The 14,787-nt window shown below is 35.1% G+C and overlaps 3 protein-coding genes across 4 annotated transcripts in view; 2 read left to right on the top strand and 1 right to left on the bottom strand.

Moving 5' to 3' along the window:
- The window catches only part of eif3hb (eukaryotic translation initiation factor 3, subunit H, b), a 76,930-nt gene extending 65,900 nt beyond the window's left edge, over nt 1-11,030 (bottom strand). The window contains exons 1-2 of one of the 2 annotated variants that reach the window (XM_084423402.1): nt 10,967-11,030; nt 3,540-3,665 (exon numbers count right to left, since the gene is read on the bottom strand). In XM_084423402.1, the coding sequence (XP_084279528.1) occupies nt 3,540-3,614 (75 nt within the window). In that variant the 5' untranslated portion in view covers nt 3,615-3,665; nt 10,967-11,030. Of the gene's footprint in view, nt 1-3,539; nt 3,666-4,370; nt 4,688-10,966 lie in introns of those variants that run through there. The other variant, XM_084423401.1, reaches the window with a different exon arrangement.
- utp23 (UTP23 small subunit processome component) lies at nt 4,460-5,664 on the top strand (the record flags this gene model as incomplete). Its single annotated transcript, XM_084423404.1, has 3 exons — nt 4,460-4,647; nt 4,742-4,916; nt 4,998-5,664. The coding sequence occupies 3 exons, from the start codon at nt 4,460-4,462 to the stop codon at nt 5,385-5,387; spliced, it is 753 nt and encodes a 250-aa protein (XP_084279530.1). The 3' UTR covers nt 5,388-5,664.
- LOC311299663 (uncharacterized protein) overlaps nt 10,856-14,787 on the top strand; it is a 4,094-nt gene continuing 162 nt past the window's right edge. The window contains exons 1-2 of the mRNA XM_084423405.1: nt 10,856-11,117; nt 14,553-14,787. The exon at nt 14,553-14,787 is cut by the window's right edge and continues 162 nt beyond it. Coding sequence (XP_084279531.1) covers nt 10,950-11,117; nt 14,553-14,787 — 403 coding nt within the window. The 5' untranslated portion in view covers nt 10,856-10,949. The remainder of the gene's footprint in view (nt 11,118-14,552) is intronic.

The following is a 14,787-nucleotide window of genomic DNA, read 5'->3' as shown; positions in this document are numbered from 1 at the left end:
CAATATTAACCATTATAATTACCTTTTATCACCAAATGACTTGATTATGGCATCTATCAAAGTTCAAAGAACGTCCACACATTCTCCTAATAATATGTTTCATAGGGATGAGGCTGAGTAACCGAGTGAAGAGAAAGTGACGGCAATAATCAATCACGAATTGAAAACTTTTTCAGCCTTAAAACATTTAAATTAGCCTAAACTTTTTTAATTAAACATCATTTTAAACACGCTATACTTATAAATCAGCATATTAGAAGGATTTCTGAACTTAAGACTGGGAGGAAAAAAATGACTTCTGACTGATAGATGACATTTTAAAGTATATTCAATGATTAATCACGATTAATATCTAATGCATAATTATTTTGTATATATAGACACACATGCATGTATATATATTTAAGAAAAATGTGTTATTTATATATAAAATATTTATATTTATAATACAAATTATATATATATATATATATATATATATATATACACACAGTATTTATAAGCAACTATTTCTTAAATATATGCATGTGTGTATATTTATATATACAAAATAATTATGCACAGTACACACATATATATTATGTAAACATAAACTTTTATTTTGCATGCGATTAATCAAGATTAATCGTTTCACAGCCCTAGTTCTTTGAAATTTGAATAATATATTTCACAATGTTGAGAGTTTTGTTATTCTGAACCATCATCCATATCTGTACACATATCTGCAGCACTGAGCTGGAAACACAATAATGAAGTTTGCAACTACGGGGCAAAAAAAACTAAAACAAAACCAACTCATGAAAAACCGTATTCAGTGAAATCGTGAGAAAACAAAAAACCTTCAGGAAGCCCAAATGTTTCCTCAGAAACATCAGAACGTGCAAAAGGGCCCATGAACCGTCAAGCGCCTGAACGCTGAGCATCGAGACGCCGCAGAGAATGAGCTGGAAAACCCTCAGGCACAAAACAACCATTCAAACAGCTCCAACTACAGCAAACCGGGAGCCGAGCTTCAGTGAAGCGAGTGGAGAATCAATGCAATCAGGGAACAGCTTTTCTTCTGCGGCTCAAAAACTAAAAGAGAGGAACACAAAGTGCGACGGTTTTCAAGAAACAAAGCATATGCTAAAAACAAGCATAGAGTTTCTGAGCATTCACAACATTTAGCACTCAGAAAGAAGAGAAGCTTCACTGGATTGAATTCGGTTCAGTGGATTTATTGTGGCCGTACAAACGAATGAACTACAAAAACACAGCAAAAACATTAATTGAGTGATGATCTTCTAAATTAGGGTTTATAACAAGACAATGCAGTTACTTAATAATTATAAAAACCAGGATCTCTCAGACGGCGATCATGTCTTTATAAGCACATCTCCAAACACCCCAAAACACAACGAAAAACTGACGAAACACATTGAAATATATACATATTTGATGACAAGGGTGTAATCGTTGAGCAACAATCGGTGGAGAAATGTGTACGTCACCATTCAGTCATTTACAATCTAACATAATATCCATTCAACTTCTCAATCTACATAATCCTCAAACCTGTACTGGACTGGATGGGTTCAACAAATGCGTGCAGAACATAAACAATGCAGTGTTTCCCCTACCATTATAAAATATGAACAAATATTTACTACAAATAATACAAAAATACTACAAATATGAAGACCCAGATATAAACCGCGATATAGACTAGTGTGTGTGTGTGTGTGTGTGTGTGTGTGTGTGTGTGTGTGTGTGAATATTACACCGCAAAAAGACTATTTAAATACGAATCCTGCATGTTCTGTGTGAATGAATGGTCGTCAGACGACGCGCGGTTTCATTTACCACACACACACTAAAGTGTGTGACGCTCGCACGGGTTGTTTTTTGCCTATATGACGACACAAAATAATGCATGAACTTCATCTCCAGACTCTAGACCCGCTTTGAAAGTCACTTCAAGAGCATTTAATCGCTTCATTTGAGAGAAACTATCGTCATGTCAAACACACAGAAACTCAAAGGTCTCCACGGCAACCCGTCAAAATAAAAGTTCGGTTTAACTTGACAGAAATATATTACCGTAATACAGTAGAATTTAGATACGTCTCCATGTAATAATAATACTAACACTAATACAAATCATTTATCATCAAAACTTTATTTTTTAAGGAATAATCAAAAAATGTCTTCCATGTTTTAATTTGAACAGTAAAGCTCATTGTGCAGCTCGTTGTTTGACAAAAAGTTTGTTTAATTTCATATGATCAAAAGAAATTAAGTTAATGTTTTATGTCTTCATTTGATATATTCGAATTTGTGTGGGAAAAAAAAAACTTTTAAATGTTGAATAAGTTTAATAATTGTATAAGTTTCATGATTTCAATTAAATAGACATGCTTTTTGATGACTAATTTCTGCTTTAGTTGTTAACATACATTAACTCATTTAATCCCAGGTGTTTCCCAGATAAGGTTGTACAGGACAACGAAACAAACTGCATGACTGTCCTAAAAAGTAATTAAAAGTATGTGTTTGCAACTTTTTCATGATATTTTCATATGCAAATATATAAATAAAAAAACTGTATTATATATATATATATATATATATATATATATATATATATACAGTACCGGTCAAAAGAAACATTACTCTTTTTAATGTTTTTGAAAGAAGTTTCTTATGCTCATCAAGCCTGCAATTATTTGCTCAAAAAAACAGAAAGAAACAGTAATATTGTGAAATAATATTACAACTTAAAATGATGGTTTTCTATTTTAATATACTTTAAAATGTAATTTATTCCTGTGATCAAAGCTAAAAATGCTGTTCCTTTTTACATTTTTATTCAACAACGAGTTCTGAAAAAAGTATCACAGGTTATAAAAAAAATATTAAGCAGCACAACTGTTTCAATATTGATAATAAATCACCACATTAGAATGATTTCTGAAGGATCATGTGACACTGAAGACTGGAGTAATGATGCTGAAAATTCAGCTTTGATCACAGGAATAAATTACATTTTAAAGTATATTAAAACAGAAAAACATTATTTGAATTTGTCTTCTTTCAGAAACATTAAAAATAGTAATGTTTCCAAACTTTTGGACCGGCACCATATATATATATATAAATGGAAATTCACTGGAATTAAGTCAGTAACTGGAATTAAATGGGTTATGTACAGGTAAACCCCTAAATGGGCAGCAATATACAACATATTCAAGCGTTTTTGATCATATGTGCATCAAAATATTTATTTTCTATGGTCATTGATAAAATTAAACAAATACATTTCTCTATTTTCTACTATTTAAATGTGTATTTGTGTCCAAATTTGAAAAATTATTATTATTACAATTGTTGTTATTATTACTCATCGTTGTTATTATTAATCTGTTTGGAATATCATCATGACATCATTCTGCAAAGTGACCTGCAGGTGAACTAACCAGAAGCTTCTGTTCACAGAGACATTTAAACACACACACTCTGTGTAAACTCAGCTACACTGAGTCTGTTAAACGGGATCTCACCAGCCCTTCGATCTGGATTTGTTTGACGGGAGAATCCAGTGTTTTTCCAGACGGGGATTCTTTACGGGATGCCATCTTCACGAGCGCTGGGATACAGGACCGTTAAACCAGTGGCTTCCGGTGAACCTGAGAGCGATAAAAGAATCATTTACTGGAATCGGATCTTTTTCGATGAGTGGGTTGAAAAAAACGGGACTAAAGCAATTAATTCATTTAAAAAACATTTTATGAAAACGTGCAAAAACATGTTCAGCTGAGCGATGCAAATATAATATTGTTTATTATATATTCACATTCTATTTTATGTTCTAAATTACTTTTAATAACGTAAAAAGTCTTTTTTAAAACATGATTTAAAAAAAAAACTTAACTGAAATCCATAAAATTACAATAAACAGCCTTATTAATCGAAATCCCGTAATAAAGAGCAATATGTGACTACGTATTCCACATTACGGTGGTTTTGAACGGTTCCTTTCAATGAAATGAACTGTTCGAAAGAATCGATTCGCGCTCGCTAGAAGGTACAGCTGTAATAGTGGTCGGAGAAACAATAACTATTGCGCACTGTTCCTAGAGTGAGTTAACTAATACAGTTCTGAAAGTCGCCATCTAATCATAATTAATTAAACTTGTATATTATTTGTAGTTATTATTACCATATTCATATGAGGATTTGTTAGTATTAACGCGGTATATCAATTATAGCAGCTTGCGGTTTTCCACCCGGTACACGTTTTCTGTAACTACGCTGGTACCATGCTAGAAATGTTTGAGATTGGCGTGAGTTTCGTTGACATATTGACATAAATCAAGGGTGTTAATCCTCACCAATTCGGATTGATTGTTATTCTTCTTCTGCCCTGTCAGGATAATCTATTCGTTCAAACTGTCTGCGCTTTATGTGTAAATAATTCAGCATGAAGATAAAGCGTCAGAAGCACGCGAAGAAAACCATCAGTTTTTACAAGTACAACTTTAGCTTTAGGGAACCTTTCCAAATAATAATTGACGGGACGTTTTGTCATGCGGCGTTAAAGAATAAGATTCAAATCAAAGAGCAATTGCCAAAGTATCTGATGGGAGAAGTTCAGCTCTGCACCACAAAGTAAGTCGATCTTATTTCTAGTAATGATGCACGTGTGTGTGTGTGTGTGTGTGTGTGTGAGATGATGTAACAGGTTTGTGCTGTTGTTTTGCAGCTGCGCACTGAAGGAACTTGAAACCCTTCCAAAAGAGCTTTATGGAGCGAAACTCATCTTACAGAGATTTCAGATCAGGAGATGCAAACACACGAAAGATCCGGTTCCTGCATCTGAGTGTTTGCTGTCAATGCTTGGAGAGACAAATCCACACCACTACTTCATCGCAACTCAGGTAAGGACTCAACAACTGGAACCAAGTCCTGTGGTTTTGTAGAATTAAGGAATAATAACACACAGTGATTCTTATTACCAGGATCAGGAGTTGACGAAGGCGCTGAAGAAGATCCCTGGGGTTCCTCTGCTCTACATTATCCTCAACACAATGGTGTTGGACAAGCCGTCTGAACGAACGCTGAAGCACGTCGAAGCCGTTCAGCTGGGGGAGATCGTGAACCCGATCGCGAGCATCCGGAGTCTGAAAGAAAAGGAAGGCCTTGGGAAAGACGGCGAGGACAAGAGAGGCAAAAAACGCAAGAGGAAATCCAGCAATCCCAACCCACTCAGCTGCCTGAAGAAGAAGAAGAAGCCCATGCCTCCGCAGCTCAAGAAGACGGACGGAGAGAAAAAGAAGCGGATCAGAAAGAAGAAGCGACGGCCTGTCGGAGGAGAGAAAGCAGTCGGATCCGATCCCGCTGATGCTTAGAGTCCAGCAGAGCTTGTGCAAGAGTGTGGTCGTTTCTCTCCGCTCTTTTATTGTAAAGACTGACTTTTCCCAGACCGTGCATGTGTGCCACATGTGTCTAATAAACTAGTGTTTCTCTGTAAAACCTGGCCTGTTTTTGTGGATGTTTAACTTATAATTAAGATGTGTGTGTGTGTGTGTGTGTGTGTGTGTGTGTGTGTGTGTGTGTGTGTGTGTGTGTATATGTATATATACTCCTGTGAAAGAGATTTTTAATCTCAGAGAGATTTTCCTGGTTAAATAAAGGTAAAAAAAATTAATAAAAAATAATAATATATACATATATACACACACACACAAATATATATATACACACACATATATATTTACTTATTTACTATTATTTTTATTTGACATGTTTTTATATATATATATATATATATAATAGTGGTAGTATATTATTCAAAATTTGTTAAAGATTCTGTAAGCATATTGCGTAGCTGGAGTCAATTGTTTTATTTGTGATGACATCATTTTTGGCCATTTTTGTCATACAAAGAAATGAACGCATGCAGAAACGAGAGAAGCAATGAAATATTAATAACTGATTGTGTTGTAGACTATGTGTGTGTGTGTGTTTTCAAATAATATCAAATTAATGAATTAATGTTTTAATGATGATGTAATAGTTCTAATTTTAGATAACGGTTGAGGTATATATTTGAGGTATATATTTACCAGCAAACGACTTATTTTTGTCTAATTTAGTCAATTTTTTTCAATTAAACAACCCTGATTTTTGTGGAGATTGAAGTTATAATGTTATATTATAGTTATAAATATTTTATAGTGCTGTCAAATTGATTAATCGAATCTAACATAAAAGTTTTTGTTTATGTAATATGTGTGCGTTTATATTATATTTATATGTACTGTATATTATATGTGTGTGTATATATATACATGCACATATATATAAATATAATATAAACACACATACACAAACTTTTATGTTAGATGTGATTAATCAATTTGACGGCACTAATATATATAATACATATATATATAATTATAATTAATTATTTGAAGTGTAGTTGGCTTACTGAATTAATAATTAGAAATGGGAATATATATATATATACATTCCTCATATATATCATGTTAAATATTATTGGAAATGCTTATTAATAAATGAATAATATCAATTTAAAGTGATAATGTTTTAATACTATTATTTTATAATAATAATAAATCAAGTTGCATTTAATGGTGAGAATTTGAGGTTATATCTTTTTACCACAAGAGGGAGGCACAGCCTCGAAGAGCCAATCAGGCTGACTTTTTTTGCCCAATAAGTGTGATATTTGTAAGGTTTGTTCACATAAATTAATATTTATTAATAGATTAATATTACATTCCAATGTTTTCGCTTGGAAAATCCCTAAAAAATTAGTAATTTGATCACATTGGCTCAACATCTTGCAGGACATCATGATAAGAGTTTAGTGTGTGATGCGTCATGGCGGAGGTTCTGAAAGAGAACTCGGTCCCATTCTGTCTCTTTGAATGTCTGTAACGTCAGAGACTTGATCTATTGGGTTTAAATATAGCCTCCATTGTGTCTCGGCTATTTTTGCTCTGAGTTGGGATGTATTGCTTGTTTGTTCAGGTTGCTTGGGAAACACAGAGAGGACAGGCCAGCATGCCGCTCGTGTTCGTCACTGAGCTCAGAACACACACTAATGTCTGCATGGGATCAAATCAAAGGCAAATGTCATTTGTGATCTATTCGGTTCTGAAACAAATAAACTGGTCCGTTTTCAAACTGCGGTCCGGAGAAAAGTCTAGGGAAAAACCTAATTTAGTTCTGGGTTGTTGCAACCCATGTTTGAGTCAATTAATCAAGAAACTTTGCTGCAGTACCATGGGTGAAGCAGGCGTAATGATATGACGCAGCACCTGATAATAGTCCCCAGCTCAGTAGCCTATTATCAGGCGCCATGTGCTGCGTCATATCATTACGCCTGCTTCACCCATGGTACTGCAGCAAAGTTTCTTGATTATTACGCAGGAATGAGAGTATAGTTCCTAGCCATATCAGCCTAGAAAATCGCAACTTTTCATTTTCCGTCGGTCTCAGTACACGATGTAACTACAGAAGAGTCAAGTTTTAAATAGGAAAAATATCGAAACTCTTTGTTCATTTTTTTGAGAGAGATGCTAATGGTCTTGTCCGGTTCAATTCATTATGCTAAGCTATGCTAAAAGTGGGACCCCCAGACCCAGAGTTCGGCTGAATGGATTCGAAACCGGTAAACTCAACTGTTTAACTCTGGGGGAGTTGTAAAATTAGCCTATTTCCAAAAAAAGTGGAGAATCCCTTTAAGGAGAAAATACTCAGCAATGGTGTCGACTTATGAATTTACACATGGTTTAAAAACACCACATAGACATGTAAACAACATTAAAAGCTGTATTTTCACCACAGGGGGACTTTAATGTTGACTAATGAAACCTTATTTGTGCCATCTAAACGTTTGAAAGCCCTGGTTTAGCTGGTATTCTGCCAAGGACACTCACAGACTCCAGCTGTCTTCACTAGTGTTTCCCACAAAGCCTTGGCAATGTTCACCTATTCAAGTGCATTAAACATTTACAAAGCTCAGTTGAGGCTGACGTCATTCCCTTCACATAAACAGACTTACGCTGCATGCAAAATGAGCAATGTTGGGGAAAGTTACTTTTCAAAATAGTGCACAATGCTGCGTTACTTATTACTTTATATGAGAAGTAATGCGTTACATTACTTTTGCGTTACTTTTTCTCACCTGGGGTCTCATTTATAAAACTGTGCGTAGGAACCTTACTAAAAGTGTACGTGCGCCCGAAAGCCAAAAATGGCGTACGCAAAAAAATATTCAGACTTATAAAACCGTTCGTACGCCAGAACCTGCACAGAATTCACTTTATAAATCCCAGTCAGCGGAAGATTGTGCGCACATGCGTCTCCACCCCGAAATAACCATATATGGAGCTTACAACGCCTAGTTTTACTATGCAGATCCTCATCTGCATATCATTTGCATATAATTATTCATCCACGTGATTTAACGGTACAAGACACATTACATTAATAAAAATCAAGTAGTTGCCTGTATCTTGCCTTGTTTTTGAATACATAAATCAAATAGTGTAAAAAACATTTCAGAGAAAGTTTTTCTCAATTTTTTCCACTGGCCGAATTGTATTTTTAATTGATTTATATTTTTAATGGAAACAGATAGGCCTTGGGCATTATTTGCACGAAACTATTTTCTCAGACAATCTGGTATTATCATGATAAGCAATTATCTCTGTGGTTAAAAGTAAACATTAAAACACAGCACGCCACAGGAAAAGTGTTCAAAAACATCGCATCCACAACAAATATTTCTATTGATTGAATATAAAAATTTTTTTGTAACTTCTCAGTAATGATTTCATGTTTAAGTGTTAAACTCCATTCATTTGAATGGCATATTTAATCTAAATGTTTATATCAGAAGTAAAACATAGTTTAAATCATTATTTTATTTATTTAAACTGTTATTTGCGTCAGTTTCACTAAACGGCCCAACGCGCTCGGTGGCGCGGACATTTAAGAAGGGATGGATATTTGCTTCAAGTGATAAGCTTGGTGAGTGAAATTATATTTTGTATTATCTTTCTGTATATGTCTTTAGATTTTCTGTCTAAGTGACCAAAAATACATTTAACTCCAGCTCACCATCGGTGTCGCCAAACTGCTTCATCTCCAAAACGTTCGTACACATGGGTCAGAGTTTGCGTGCAGGTGCGCAAATTTTCCCGTCAAGTTTGTTTTTATAAATCACAACTTATGCGTCGCGTCGTAAGTGGCCTCTTTACGCCTCTTTCAGGGCCTGTTTTGTGCGTACGCAACGGTTATAAATGAGGCCCCTGGGCTGGGCTTGCTTGTTTGTTTTTTAATAACAACAAAAAAAGTTATATTTTTGGCAAATTTGAAGGCCCTTTCACACCAAAAGTGAAATAATAATGCATATTTACTCCTGTACAGCAGAGCGCGCCGCTCAAACAAACCTTTCAGATGTGCTGCTATTTTGGATTCAAGAACAATTGAAAGTTCAACACTCTTATTTCTAAATCTAATCTAAAGTAATTTTTGCTTATTAGTATGGATGAATTAGATAATTGAAGGTCAGCAGCAAAGACATTTTAAATACATAAAGTATATTTTTGAATTTAAAAGTTTTGCGTAAAATTCTGAGGTTGCATTTTACTGTTTTTATTCATTTTGAGGAATACTGTGAGATGAGTAAATGCATCTTCACATTTAGTCTAGAACTAAAATAACCATTATATTTACACACAAAACCACCTAACTTTATTTCTCTCAACATGTAAGTCTATAAATGTGAAAAAGAAACTAGCGTTACTTATTTGAAAAAGTAACTTAGATAGTTTGCTGTAAATTGAAAAAGTAATGCGTTAAAGGGATACTCCACTTTTTTTGGGAAATAGGCTCATTTTACAACTCCCCCAGAGTTAAACAGTTGAGTTTTACCGTTTTCTAATCCATTCAGCCGATCTCCGGGTCTGGCGGTACCACTTTTAGCATAGCTTAGCATAGATCATTGAATCGGACAAGACCATTAGCATCTCTCTCAAAAAAATGATCAAAGAGTTTCGATATTTTTCCTATTTAAAACTTGACTCTTCTGTAGTTACATCGTGTACTAAGACAGACGGAAAATGAAAAGTTGCGATTTTCTAGGCTGATATGGCTAGGAACTATACTCTCATTCCTGCGTAAAAATCAAGAAACTTTGCTGCCGTACCATGAGTCCAGCAGGCGTAATGATATGACGCAGCGCCTGAAAATAGGTCTAATAGGTTAGACAAACTTAGTCCCGGTCACGTTGGAAGTTACAGAGCTGGGGACTATTTTCAGGCGCTGCGTCATATCATTACGGTCATTTTTTGGTAATTTTTTTGAGAGAGATGCTAATGGTCTTGTCCGATTCAATGATCTATGCTAAGCTATGCTAAAAGTGGTACCGCCAGACCCGGAGTTCGGCTGAATGGATTCGAAAACGGTAAAACTCACCTGTTTAACTCTGGGGGAGTTGTAAAATGAGCCTATTTCCAAAAAAAGTGGAGTATCCCTTTAATTTACTAGTTACTTGAAAACGTAATCTGATTACGTAACTACCTCAAGTTACTTGTGAGTTACGAACATTGAAAATGACAGTATGCATGTGTTTATGGCTGGAAGGGTGTGAGGAGGAGGAGGAAGAGGAGGAGGAAGAAGAGGAGGAGGAAGAGGAGGAGGAGGAGGAGGAAGAGAAGGAAGAGAAGGAGGAAGAGGAGGAGGAGGAGAAAGAGGAAGAGGAGGAGGAGGAAGAGGAGGAGGAGGTGTGGGGGGGTGTTTAAAGTGTCCATCCCAGTACAAGCTCCCCAGTAGTGGACAGAGAGACACAGAGTTGTGTTTCAGTGACAGAGCTGTATCTACAGCTGACAAGAAGAACAAAACGCTCTCCGGCGCCGCTCCTCGTTCTAGGAACAATGGAAGTGGTTCTCACCAGACTGAGAGATTTCTCCTGTAAGGAAACTTCTTTTGATGAGTGTAAAGCCTCAGGGATGTGCCGGGATCATTCCTCGTCTCTGGAGCTGAAGCGTACGGATGGAGACCGGGACATCGAGACCGCACTGGCCTGGCTGAGGAAAGAGCTGGTAGGGTTTTATTAAAACATTGTACTATATTATCAGTCATCTGGACAGAATATGAGGATGAAAATGTTGCCTCCTGCGAGGGGATCCCAGGGGCCGGGGGACTTTAGGAAAATATCCATTTGTTTTTCTGGTACAAGTTTTCCAAGTTTGTCATATTTTGGCAATAGAGTTTATTTAGATTTTAACCTTTATCATATGAAGAATAATCCATAAGATTTTCACACCAATCATTATTGATAAATTCTTAAAACTTCAAACTAATTATTTTCAATCTCTTTTATATATTTTGATTATTATAATTATCATATAATTTCATAATGACAAAATAAAATTATATATACGAAAAATATACTGTTTACATCCATATGTAGCATATTATTAGCATTTATATATATATATAACATTAATAGTTGATATATATATATATAGCCTATATATATATTAATTAATTAATAATTAATACTGTGTAGCCTATATCTATATCTAGTATATATATAGTGACAGTAACGATATGCATAATGTTACAAAAAAACGAAAGAATCCTTAACATATTTCAACATTGATAATAATCATAAATGTTTCTTGAGCATCAAATCATCATATTGGAGTGATTTCTGAAGGATCATGTGACACTGAAGACTTGAGTAATGATGCTGAAAATTCAGCTTTGATCACAGGAATAAATTACATTTTACTATATATTCATATAGAAAACAGTTATTTAAAATTGTAAAAATACTTAACAATATTACTGTATTTTTTTGTTCAAATAAATGCAGCCTGAGCAGAAGAGACAAAAACATTACAAAATCTTTCTGACCCCAAACTTTTGAACAGTCTTATAATTGTTCTTTCTCCCTGTTGTTTAAGTGTTAGTGTGTGTGTTTGTGCAGCTGTTTTGTGTGTATTGTTGTAGGTCATGTAGTTTCAAACACACACAGCACTTTCGTCATTAACATTCATGCTGTGAATCTCTGATATATTGCTTGGCATTTACAGCCTCGTGATCGTCATGGCAACGTCACACAAAAGACAGCAGAAAGCCTCTAACTGGAGCTCGTTTTGTGTCTCATCGGTCTGTGTTCGTCACTTCTGCACTTCTGTGATTTAAACTAAATCATGAATGATGTTTCTTCTTGTTGCAATACACAGATCCCTGACATTTCAGTTGTTTTCCATATTTATATGACTGACTAAATGTCACTGAACTCGTTGCTTTTTGATAAGAATTGATATATGGTCGTTTAAAAATGAATAATGGAGTTGAACATTTCGACAGTCAACTCCTATTGATATTCCAGTTTATATATTCTGCTTTTTCACTAAACGATCTGTAGTGAAACATTTGATACCAGGATTTACATTGCAAAAATGCCACCAACATTAATAAAAAATACTTCCAAAAACCAAGATATGGTGCGAAAGTCTCGCTATAAGTTTTTGTTTTTAATATTTAAAGCAATATCACAAGAGCAAAAGTGCTGTTTTCCCAAGTTTCAGCATGTTTGCAAATGTGGATTATAGGCTACAACAATCCAATAATCAATAAGTTAATGTGACTTACATTTTAGACACTATATTGTCTATTTTTCCTCTATTTTGCCAACAAAAATAATTCAAAACAGTAGAGCCACTGAGCGTCTCTGAGCAACAGTTTCAGTTTCGTTACTGAATGAATCGCATTTTTGAATGAATCGTTCTAATGAATCGTGACTCAATGACTCACTCACTCGCTTCTGCTTTGTGCCGTAGTGAATCAGACGTTTTGAAAGAATGACTAAATGATTCATTTACTCATTAAGACAATGATTTGCTGCCACCTACTGGTGGTTTTAGTATAATTGTGTGTGTGTGTGTGTGTGGGGGGGGGGGGGGGGGTGTCAGGCATTTATGGGGGGGGGGGGGGGGGTCAGGCATTTATGGGAGACATTTTAGGAAAGCAGTTTGGGTCCAATTAAATGCACTTCAATGAATGACGGGAAAAACACAAGACACATTCACACACACACACACAAACACACTGTTTATTCTCACATGACCAGTTCAGTGGAAGGTTTCACCTCCCAACAAAGTTCACGTGCTTTTCTCCTTCGTTTTCTCTGATTAAATCTTTCCGAGCAAGGATCCATTATCAGTCTGCCAGTATATTCATTAATGCAGTTTGTGGAGGGAAAACTTCTAGTTTTGTCGTTTCAGAAACAGGCTCATTAAATGTGCTGGAATGCAGGATATTATTTCCTCTCAAAGCATCCGATTAAACTGCCAATAAAAAGAGAAGGAAGAGGGAAAAGACATTTGCATCTGAAAAAGACATTGACCGTCTAAAACACTTTCAGCTCCTGCTGTTGAATCAATGCGAGGATAAGAACCGAATCAGCACAGAAACACCTTGACCTGAGGTTGGATGGTATGAATATGTGAATAATGTTGGAACTGTAATATTTTAATGTCAATACAACCTTTGCATATCCAAATCATAAATCATCAAAATCTCTTGGCTAAAAATCATTTTAAATAGACTCAAATGAATATTTTTTTTTAGATATCGCCCACGATTTTTTAAAATGCTGTTGAAATATTCAGGCCTGAGTTCACAGACAGGGCTTAGATTAAACCAGGATTAGGCCTTAATTAAATTATGACATTTAAACAGCTTTTATATATGTACTACTGGTGTGCATTTTGAGACACTGACATATTTTAAGATATAAGATACTTTATGCAAGTTGCGTTCAGTTAAAACAGCTCAAACATGCACTTTAAACGGGACTAGTTTAAGCCTGGTCTGTGAAACCTGGCAATAGCCTACTTTTGTACATAAAACACCCCCATCCTTCTGTTTTAACTCCCTTAATAACTTTAAGGGCACCCAGATCCCCCCCAAACCCCTCTATAATTCACACCCTGATATTACCTAAATTAACTATATTCAAGTCAATGACTGGATCAGCTTCACTGCACTTACACTAATAAAATATTTAGATTATATTTATATGTTTAATAGTTTGTTTACACATATATATGTGTGTACTGTGTATAATTATGTTGTATAAATACACACATATGCATGTATATATTTAAGAAATATTTGCATGTATATACATTTATATATAATTCATATTATTATATTAATTTATATAAATATATATTTTTATATATAAATAACACATCTTTCTTAAATGTATACATAGTGTATATACATTAGTGCCCAGCACTAATTTTTAATAAGGTAAAATCGGGTTCATGTTTACAGTTAAGTTCAGTTATGTGTAAAAAATAATCACTTAAAATGGCATTTTATAATTTATTCTAGGGTATACAGAATCATAAATGTCACATATATAGCCTAGTTGCTCATACAAATGCTTATTGATGCACACATCTAAAAAATAAATGAATAAAGCATAAAAACAAGTACTTTCCTCATCTTTATAGATGGAGATGCGCTCTCAGGACCAAGCTCTGATCCGTCAGCTGATGGATCTCCATGATGGCATTCAGGAACTGAAGCAGGAGTGTGTGAAAGCCACAGAAGAAGAGGAGGAGGATGAGGATGAGGAGGAAGCTTGCTGGGACTCTGGGAGTGAAGGTGGAGGGAGCAGTGTGTCCTCCTCCTCAGGAGAAATGTGTTTTTACCCGTCCATCTACTCCTTCAGCACATGTTTGAGCC

Source organism: Rutilus rutilus (assembly GCF_951802725.1).
Source record: "Rutilus rutilus genome assembly, chromosome: 11".
NCBI classification, from domain to species: domain Eukaryota; kingdom Metazoa; phylum Chordata; class Actinopteri; order Cypriniformes; family Leuciscidae; genus Rutilus; species Rutilus rutilus.
This window is presented reverse-complemented; position numbering and strand designations above follow the sequence as displayed.